Here is a 10227-nt window from a genome sequence, read left to right as displayed (position 1 = left end):
CCATCTAACCGATTGTGTCTGTGTCAGGCTGACAGTCCAGAGGACATGCACAGCTGGATCAAGGCCATCTCCGGGGCGATCGTGGCTCAGCGTGGCCTCGGACGCTCGGCCAACACGGTGTGTATGTCGTCAGGTGAACTTTAAACGGGCCTCAGGTAGAAAAGACAGACGTGTTCGTGTTTGTGTTGCAGTGAAGTGGAGCCATCTGGTGGAAGAATGTCGATGCATTCTGCGTCAGTTTCAGAGGCCATTTTTACTACTTAATATTTGCTCTTTTTAAAAAGAAAATGTTGCTCATGTTTCACAGATTTAACATGATTTTATTCTGTTTTCTGTAGTTGAATTACCTGTTTATAATGTGTGATTTTATGTTAGCTGTCCCGCTTCTGTCTCTGTTTGTCACACACTCACATACAAAGTTTGTAATGTGTCTTCTTCTGTTTCTGTTTCTAAAGAGTTCCTTTCCACAAGCTGCCATCAGGTTGTCTGCAGCTGCTTTTAATTTCATGTTCCTAAAATGATTTTTTAATTTACTTTTTCCAGGCAGCAGAAACCAGAGATTGGATCTGAAGCAGCTCAAAGTCCGAAATATTTAATGTTAAACAATTAGAAACCCTTCAGATATTTACCTGAGTGTCAGGAGGCGGGTGGCGCCCCCTGCTGGCGGGGTGTGTGTTGGAAAGGAGCTCTTGGCCTCTCTGTAACTGAGCTGTAAACTGTTGTTTTATAGATCCGTCAGGCCCGACGGCTGTCCAGCCCGTGTATACAGAGGTATACTCCGTTCTGCAGTGGTGAATGCAGCACGTATGTGATCCCGTGCCCACATCCACTGCTGCTCCCCCCCACCCCGAGCTCTCCGTTTGATTTCTGAGCTTTAGTTTAGGTCAAAGCCAGATGTTTGAACCACAGCTGGAGTTGTAAACTGAAGTTTTGGGGTTCTTTTCACCTTTTAAAGACTTTTTGTTGCCTCTAGTTTTTTATATTTGTCTAAAACTTTGACTTAAGTTTAGGATCCTTTGGATACCTTCATTTAATTTTGGGATTATTTATTATTATTTGTCATCTTGATCCATCCTTCATGAAAGATGGTACAATCTTTCTGCAGGTCATTTATTCCTGTTAACAACTCCAGTAAAACCTAATCTCCTGGTGATCTTCTTCAGTAACTCAGAGGAGTAAAGCTTCTCAGGCGCTTCCCCTTCACCCCATCTTTAGAAAACATCACCGTTTCTTTCTGTTCCACCATCATTCAGCAGATTCACTCATGTTGTGTTTATTTTTATTATTTCTCCTCCACACTGACGGTCCTGGTCCTCCTCAGAACATGTCAATCATCTCTTTACTTCCTGTTTCTGTGTTCTGTGCTTTAATAACGTGAACAGTCTTCCTGACCCACAGCTGGACTTCACAGAACCGAACTCATCCTGATCCGTTTTTTTCTGCTAATCCCTCTCATGTTGTCTTTGTTTCTCCTGTGTGTGTGTGTGTGTGTGTGTGTGTGTGTGTGTTCGTTCCAGAGAGTGAGGTGTGCCAGTGACCCAATAACCTTACCCAAATGAGCCCCGCCTTCTGCTTCCTGCCCCTCCCACTGCTGCTCATCGTCCAATCACCAAGCCCCACTGCCGCTCAGCTTCCTTAGCAACCGCTGCTTCCTGCCTTGCTCCCCGGCAACCGCAGCATCACTCCTCCGTACGTCAAACTGCATGAGCGTGAAACACTCTGAGGTTTCTGGTGTTGGTGTGACCCGTTATCTCAGCTGATTTTAAACACGTAAAAGTTCCTTTTCTGCGGTGATGGATTTAAAAAAACACATCTCATGGTGAGTTGAAACATCACCCAACAAGACTTTTCCTTTAATGAATGCTTGTCGCCCGTCAGCTCTGGATGCTCCGGATCTGATAGAGCTCAGAGCGTGGACATCACTCTCAGCTGCTGCTACACCTAAAGTTAGATAAATATCAGTAGAACTGAGGTTGATTAGCTGTGGCAGCCATCTTTCCTTGGGTTGTCTCTGAAGGTTACTCAGTTGAACATGCAGTGATAACTTCCTGAGCTGCAGTCTCACTGAATTCGGACTGTTTGGGTTTTTAGTGAAAATGATGGCCGTGCACATTATTGTTGCCCACATCGTCCCGTTTATGATTGAATCTGCTGGAGTAGACTTTAGAAATGAAGGATTTGGTCCAGTATTTAAATATATCATCAGCGTCTCACTGGAAACCACATTAAGCTGCAGTTTACAACACGCCTGTGAACGTATGAAACTGGTGACATTCCTGCAAGTTTTTATTCGTCCAGTCTCTCGTTTTCTTGTTTCTGCCTCCAGTCAGTTACAGTTTGGTTCCACAGGTTAACAAAGTCTGAGTCTCATGTTTCACTCTGAACTCAGAACCATCCAGATGTTTCAGGACCTTCCAGAGACTCCCTCATGAACCGTCTTCCCTCTGTTCTCTCTTCAGAGGTCGCCACAGGGAGTCATCCTAGATCAGTGGTGTCCTGGTCCTGGTCCTGGTCCTGGTCTTGGTCCTGGTCTGGTCCTGAACTGGTCCTGGTCCTGGCCCTGGCCCTGGTCTGGTCCAGGGCCAGGGCCAGGGCCAGGACCAGGACCAGGACCAGGACCAGGACCAGGACCGGACACCACTGTCCTGACGGATGAACTTGGACGTTTTAGTTAAACTGTTTTGCGCCGGCTGCCCCTCCTGACCCAACGCTCTCCGCTCCCCGGGTTGGGCCCGGCAGGAGAGGTTGGCAGGCTCGTGTCCCCATCAGTCGCAGCTCAGTGAGACTCTGTGAGACTCTGTGAGACTCAGTGGGACTCTTTGAGACTCTGTGAGACTCTGTGAGACTCTGTGAGACTCTGTGAGACTCTGTGAGACTCTGTGAGACTCTGTGAGACTCAGTGGGACTCTGTGAGACTCAGTGAGACTCTGTGGGACTCAGTGAGACTGTGAGACTCTGTGAGACTCGGTGGGAGTCTGTGAGACTGTGAGACTCGGTGGGACTCGGTGAGACTCTGTGGGAGTCTGTGGGACTCAGTCAGACTCTGTGGGACTCGGTGGGACTCTGATCTGACTCTTCTTGATAGCAGATAACGTGTCACACAGCCTTCCTCCTCAGTAGGTAACTGTGAGCTGTGGCTGGCTGAAGCTCAGCTGGTTTTGGGTTTAATCTGGCTGCTCTCTGTCCGTCTCCTCTAATCTGATGAAAACTGAATATTTTCTGCATGACTTTCTTCAGACGGGGTCTCAGATCACGGTCAGGTTCTGTAAGGGCTCCTTGATCATCAGCAAACATCAGAAAGACGTGTGAAAGCTTTTAAATCTCTTTTTATAATTGATGATTTTAGGATCTCAGTAAAGACTTCAGTGAATTTTAGTAAAGGTGCTTTTTGATGAAGCTGTTATGTTTTAGCAGAGGAGAAGCTTTCAGATGTTTAAAACCGAAGATAAGATGAACAGAAACACTGATCCTGACTTCAGAGCTACGTTTCCTGTCTGCTGCAGCAGGAGGAGCCGGGTCTCCTCTGTGGGACTAAAGAGTTCCCAGACCGGATGAGCCCAGCCGGTTCTACAGGGTTCTGACGCAGTCTTTAAAAGGCTTTAAAAGGCTTTAAAAGGCTTTAAAAGTCTGGAGTTTTAGTTTAGTTTTTCCAGGTCTGGATGAAAGGGATAAAAGGAAAAACCTTTGTTTACAGACATTTATATGTCCCAGTTTCTAAGAAAAACGCAAACATCAAATTTTCTAAAGGTTGTTCGATGTTCAGGACCCATGACCCCGCAGGGTCACCTCTCAGGGTTCCAACTTCAGGACATGTTTAGATTTTATTCTTTTCTGTTCTGTTAATAATGTCAGCAGCAGACAGGATGTCCAGACTTACGCATGAAGACTTCAAAATAAACAAATATAGTCAGGTTTGCAGAAAAGATTTCATTTAAACAAAAAAGTTTTACAGTGAATCAGAAAGCAGAACATTAAGGAAATAAGAGCCCATCTTTCTTCCTTTGATCAGTTTTGCTGTAACGTATTCGGGGCAGCCTTTGTAACGTTCTGGATAAATAAATTCACTCTGACAGCTCAGTAGGAGTTAATCCTCAGTAAAAACAGGCCTGCACCGCTGAACAGACCCAGTTAATTTAAAAACCGATTCAAGAATCAGCAGAAAGCTGGAGGTTCCGGTGGAAGGTTCTGGATCAGCAGAACCGGACTGGTCTCAGGTTCTGTCGGGTTAAAGTGTAAAAACCGCAGCTCTACTTTCAGCTCAGTGATGTTTGCAGATGATCAAAGTTACTTTAAACCTTTCATCTCCATCACTCATCCATCAGTCCATTACTCAGCACCATCCCCTCCTCCTCCTCCTCCCTCACTTCTTCTTCCCTTCTTTTTGTCTCCAGGAGCGCAGTGACTCCCTCTCTCCCCCCTCAGCTCCCACCTCCACCTTCTACTACCCCATTGATGAGGAACTACCACTCCCAGAATCCTCAGCGGGTGCTCAGCCTGACGCTGGACTCTCACCACCACCAGGACAACTTCCTGGGCCTCCTGCCGTGGAGGCTGAGCAGCGTTCAGGCCGTCATGATGCCCCTCCCACCGGCGCGCTCCCGCCTGTCGCTGCAGGAGGCGGTGCAGTCCTCAAAGTGATGGAGGAGCGGGAACACGAGGACGGGCTGCTGATTATCATCATCTGAGCGGGATCAGAACCTCCTGAGGGACAGACGGGACGGGACCTCCTTCCTCTGCTGTCCTCCTCACCACGTCTTCCTCAGTTTTCCTCATAGTTTCCTTCCAGCAACAAACACCAAGTTCCAAAGAAGAGACTGCAGAGCCAAGTTCTGATGGCTTTCAGCTGGATGGCAGGAAACTGAAACCTGCTTTGCTTCTCAAACTTTTCAATCCAGCGTTTGTCTTGTCCTGAGAGCACCGAGGTCCAGATCCTGGTCCAGAACATGAAGTCCAGTTCATCCAGAAAGTCTTCACTTCCTCCACATCCAGTTTATTTTCTCACTCAGAAAGACGTCAAAAACGTTTTCAAACGTATTAAAACTGTTTCCACTGATCATCCTCCAGATGTTTCTGCATGGTAGGAGTCCAGCTGTGGTAAGTCCAGCTGACTAGTCCTGATTGGTCCTGATTGGTCCCAGAGCACAAACCCAGACCTGCAGTCTGTCTGCAGTCCTCAGAGGCTTTAACAGAGTCAAATGTGGAAAAGTGAAGCCCTGGAAATACTTTCAGGATGAACTGTCTTTTTATTATCCTTACCTGGACTTCAGAACCACCGTGGATCAGAACAATAAGATGTTTTTAGTCCCTCAGGTTGTTGGTTGAGTGCATTTCCTCCGAGTTGCACAGAACCAAAAAGAATCAACCAGAACTGAATCACGAGCTCCGAGTTTTTAATGCTTCATGTTTCCTGCAGCTGAGGAACAACCTTCCTGAAAGACTTTAAACATTTCTCATGAAACCAGCAGTTATTAGAGAATAATGAAACCTCCGTTCTCCGGCACCGTCACTGTTACTCCCAGCTGATCCACAGTCTTTAGTTTGACTCTTTTGTGCAGCAGAATCTGGATTAAAGCAGCGCGATGTAAACAGACCCGCTGCTCTGAACGGGTTTGGGTTTTATTCTGTTGTCCGTGTCGTCTTGGTGTCTGGATGGCTTTTCTCCTGTCGGCTCTCTGGTTGTGGTGATTTTTAGTACTAATAATGTTATTTACACACGTCACATTAATGTTGTTCACAGACATTTTATAAACACACACACACACACCTGCTGTTCCCTGTGACACAGTCTGGGTAAAGTGCCTCCTTCATCTTTCTAAAGAGGAAAGTAAAACAATACGAGCTGTTTTTAGTGTGTAAATGATTCTCAGACTTTGTGCTCTATTTATTAAAACGTTCAAAATAATTTAATGACTTTTCTTCTTTTGATGACGAGTTTTACGTATCAGAACCGGATCAAAGAGAAACACTCGGTCCTCAGTTTCAGTTTGCTGCTCGGGAGCACACAGACCAGCGTTCACACGATGCCAGGGCAGAACGACATCAGCAATGACCTGGACCGTTCTGCTGTGTTTGGGATCATTGTCCTGTTTGTCACATCTGACTCCAGAATCAGCCCAAACCATCAGCCCTCCACCACCGTGCTGACAGCTGCAGTGCATTCTGGGTAAACATCTGTCCTCTGCTCTGTTTCCTTCAGATGACCCTGAGTCGAGCTGCCATGTTGTTTTTAGAGAGAAGAGGCTGTAACCTTTGACCTTTGACCTGCTGACTGAGGCCTGTCGAGGCTGAGATGGAGCTCATTTCTCTGAGCATTGCTGATGTCTTCCCACCCTGGCGTTGTGTTAACACCAGCACAAGCTGATTTCTTTTTTCTGTCTCTGTCTCCTCAGTTTTCATGTTTGTGTGAGACTTTCAGCAGGATTCTTCAGGATAAACAGAACGCTGCAGGGCGGTTCTGATCCGAGGAGACAAACACACTCGTACCAGCTGCAGGGTAGCGTCAGCCAGCTCCATCTTTGTTTCAGTCTGTGTGACACAAACTCACAGACTGACTCAGCTTCAGTTCCAATAATAAATAATAATCATTTTTTCTGAGTGTCGGCGAGGCCTCCAGCAGTCCAGGACCGGTTTCCTCTGAAGCTTGTCTTCAGTTGGGTTTGGTCTGGTTTGTGTTTATTCTGACTCATGTTGCACGCATGACTCACAATAATGACCTGAAAACGAGTCTCTGAGGGCAGCGGCAGACTTTCTCCACCTTCAAGGGAAAACAGAGCAAAAAGTTGTTTTTTTCTACACTTTTTAGGATTTTATACGTTTGTTTTAATAAAACCAAACAAATATCGACAAAAAGCTTATAGTTTTATTAAATTGAGTGAAACTTTTTTCTGTCACGGCAGGAAATGAAACATCCTAGTCTGCTCAGTTCTCCTGTGAGTTTATTCTTTTATAAGAAATGAATCCTGAAGTCAAACCGTTCCAACACACGACCTGCAGCTGCTAAACATCTCCTGTTGCTCAGGAAACGGACAAAACAGATCTGAAGTGATCCTGCTTGTTCTGCTGAATGCATACCACCCGCTGGATTCTCAGAGGATCCAGAACCCAAAGGTTCTGATTCTGAGTCCTCCGTCACTGAAGCAGATCCTATCGTCTCCGTGGCAACAGCAACACACAAACAGAAAGATGAAAAGTCCCCTCAGAGTCCAAAACCAGGACATGTCCCCTCAAACGGTGGCTTCATGAGTTCAGACCCAGCAGAGACCTCCAGAGACCACCAGAGACCAAGCTGATAAGTTCTGAGGGTTCAGAGTCCAGAACCAGGACCTGACCCCTCAGACGGTGGCTTCATGAGTTCAGACTAGAGGTCTGAAAGATCCAGGAGAGCCCAGCAGAGCCCAGCATGGACCTGAAGGGACCAGCAGGGACCTTCAGGGCCCAGCAGAGACCTGAAGGGACTGCAGGGACCAGCACGGACCTTCAGGGACCTGAAGGGACCAACAGGGACCAGCAGGGACTTGGAGGGACCAGCAGGGACTAGCAGGGACCTGGAGAGACCAACAGGGACCAGCAGGGACCAACAGGGACCAACAGGGACCAGCAGAGCCCAGCAGGGACCAGCAGGGACCTGCAGGGAGTTTTGTTGTTTAGGTTTCCTGTTTGCTGAATGTTTTAAATGTTTTTTCTTGTTACAGTTTTATAAGTTAACACTTTAAGTGATGAATCTTTAATCTGTTGTGCTTCCAGGTGTTTTTCCTCTTCACAGACGTTCATGTGATGACTCCGCGGAGATGATGAAGATCAGCTCTCTGAAACTCAAACACTTGAAAGATTTCGGAGGAATTCAGGAAAAGCTGAAGATCCTGAAGCAGCTCGTGTCGTCTGTCAGCAGCAGGGGTCCATGGGCGCTCAGGAAGGTCGATTGATGACATAATGACCACATTACATCACATGTGATGTCACAGAAACTCCCAGCAGAACAATTGATTGTTTCCAAACCCAGCTGCAGCGGCGACGCTTCCTTTCCTTTCTGACTGAAAGGGTTCAGAAACTCTGAGACGAAATATTTCACATTTTTAAGTTTCTCCATCAGACGATACGAGGCCTGCGAGCGCCAGGGTCAGCTCTGAAGTTTAACTCTTTGTCACACAGCTCAGATTCTCTGAGACTCAGAGACTCTGCTGTTTCCAGCCTGAAATAGAACCAGAGGAAGGTTGTTCAGAGCTGAGTTTACCACCTTTAGTGACTTAATAAGAGAAGCTGTTTGAGAGAAATCACAACATCTTTAAATAAATATCATCTTTGATCCTCACAGACTCAGAAACCAACTTTTAAAGAAATAAAGCTGAGATAAAACAAAATATTTAGACTGCATTCTGTCTGAAATTAAAGAAATAGAGCTGTAAAATATGACCTGAGTTTAGTGTTTTCCTCATGTTTAAAAGAGAAATCTCATTAAATTCGACATTAATTTTTAAAATTGTGCAGGAATTTATTTTAGATATAAAACTTTAGAGCTTACTACTACAGTTATTTCTCTTAAATATTTACTCATAAAAAAATCATTGATTCCACTTTGTTTACTCTGAACAAATACGATAACTTTCTATCACTGCGATCAACTTTATGATTCTGGAAAAATCGATGACTGAGCTGCAGCCTCAGCAGGAAACAGCTGCATCAATTTAATTTAAATCAGTTTATTTCTGCAGAGCCGAGTCACAACAAGTCGTCTCAGGTCTCTGTACAAAAACATCCAGTCTAAGATCCAGGTGGGCTTTCTCAAAGAAAAACCTGTTAATGACAGAAATAATTAAAGTCGAGCGAGTAAAGACAGCAGCAGCGTGAGGACATGTGGACAGTTTGTCCTCCAGCTGTCTCAGCCTATAGCAGCAGAACTCTGGGATAACTCAGGAAACCCAAACCAGCCCTAACTAAAGGGTTGATCAAACAGGAAAGACTTAATGAGACTGAAGGAGGAGAGCAGGAGACACCAGGACAGTTTTTAGAAGTTTGAATGTTGTGTAAAATGTAAGTGGAATCTAATTAAACATCAAATGTTCAAACTAAGACACTGAGACATTTTCTGATGCATCTGCTGTCAGCAACACGTCTGTAAGAAGTTGCTCCAGGAGAAACATCAGGCTGTAGAGTCAGAAACATCTGGAGGAGCTTTTATAACCAATGAGGTTAAGGTTCGAGGCTGAAGATGGGCAGAGGGTCACCAGCTGACAGGAAATGTCTGACAACAGAGGAACACTTTCACAATAAAGTTCCTGAATCAAAGACTCTGAATCTCCATCATCAATAGATGTGAAGAATCTGTAGAAACCTCTGAGGTCAAAGGTCACGGCTGGTTCTGGTTCTGTAAACACAGTTCACCGTGCTGCTTAAAGCTCTATCAGGCAGAGAAGAAGCCAGATGTGAACAGATGTGTCTCCTCTGGACCACAGAGGAGAACTGTTCTGAGGTCAGCCTGCCTCTCTGATGGTATGAGGGTGCATTAGTGCCTCCCATCCAGGACTGCTGAACAGACAGCCTCAGGTCCAGATGTTTACAGACTGAGGGAGATGCTGCACAGAGGAGAACATCTGGAACATGTTGATGATATCAGATCCAACATAAACTGTTTTTTTTCCTAAAAATGGTCATTTTTAGCATCTGATGTGTTTACTGAGTTCCACTGAATAAAATGAGATTACAGATCATTTTACACAACGTCCCAACTGTTTGTTAAAGGTAAATATTTAGTAAAACTAAAATATTTGAGGTAAAGCGCGCAGCCCCCCTCCCCCTCCTCCTGACTGGCGTCACTTCTCTCCACCAATCACCTCGCAGATCCATCCTGCAGCTTTTATAACCCTGAGATCTCTGAAAGTTTCCCACAGTTCGGTCCCTCTGACCCCCGCTCGGACCCGCAGCCCACTTTGGAAGCAGACTCAGCCGGTTCGGTCCAGTTGGCTTCCCGTCCCGCCACCATGCAGCCCCGGTTTGTCTTGTGCGTAACGGTCCTGCTGTCCTCCTGGCTGCGGTCCGACGCGCGGACCGTGGTCCGGCGCTTCGCCCTCAGCTGCCCGGACTCCTGCGACCGGTCCCGGTGCCCGCAGATCCCCGCAGACTGCCTGGCCGGGCACGTGCTGGACCGCTGCGGCTGCTGCCAGGTGTGCGCGTCCGGAGAGGGCGAGCCGTGCGGCGGCCGCGGCGAGCAGGAGTGTGCAGAGGGGACGGAGG

At 46.5% G+C, this 10227-nt stretch overlaps 2 protein-coding genes across 7 annotated transcripts in view; both read left to right on the top strand.

Annotated features, from left to right (window-relative positions):
- plekha1b (pleckstrin homology domain containing, family A (phosphoinositide binding specific) member 1b) overlaps nucleotides 1-5902 on the top strand; it is a 15903-nt gene extending 10001 nt beyond the window's left edge. For 3 of the 5 annotated variants that reach the window (XM_037980890.1, XM_037980889.1, XM_037980887.1), the window contains exons 11-13: nucleotides 28-117; nucleotides 731-804; nucleotides 4392-5902. In XM_037980890.1, coding sequence (XP_037836818.1) covers nucleotides 28-117; nucleotides 731-804; nucleotides 4392-4638 — 411 coding nt within the window. In that variant the 3' untranslated portion in view covers nucleotides 4639-5902. Of the gene's footprint in view, nucleotides 1-27; nucleotides 118-730; nucleotides 805-1517; nucleotides 1690-4391 lie in introns of all 5 variants that reach the window. The other 2 variants (XR_005234328.1, XM_037980888.1) reach the window with 2 other exon arrangements.
- A 3962-nt stretch (nucleotides 5903-9864) lies between these two features.
- Nucleotides 9865-10227, top strand: part of htra1b (HtrA serine peptidase 1b) — a 37569-nt gene continuing 37206 nt past the window's right edge. For both annotated transcript variants that reach the window (XM_017440039.3, XM_037980886.1), the window contains exon 1: nucleotides 9865-10187. In XM_017440039.3, coding sequence (XP_017295528.1) covers nucleotides 9975-10187 — 213 coding nt within the window. In that variant the 5' untranslated portion in view covers nucleotides 9865-9974. The remainder of the gene's footprint in view (nucleotides 10188-10227) is intronic.

This window comes from Kryptolebias marmoratus, linkage group LG17 (assembly GCF_001649575.2).
Source record: "Kryptolebias marmoratus isolate JLee-2015 linkage group LG17, ASM164957v2, whole genome shotgun sequence".
Lineage (NCBI taxonomy): Eukaryota > Metazoa > Chordata > Actinopteri > Cyprinodontiformes > Rivulidae > Kryptolebias > Kryptolebias marmoratus.
This window is presented reverse-complemented; position numbering and strand designations above follow the sequence as displayed.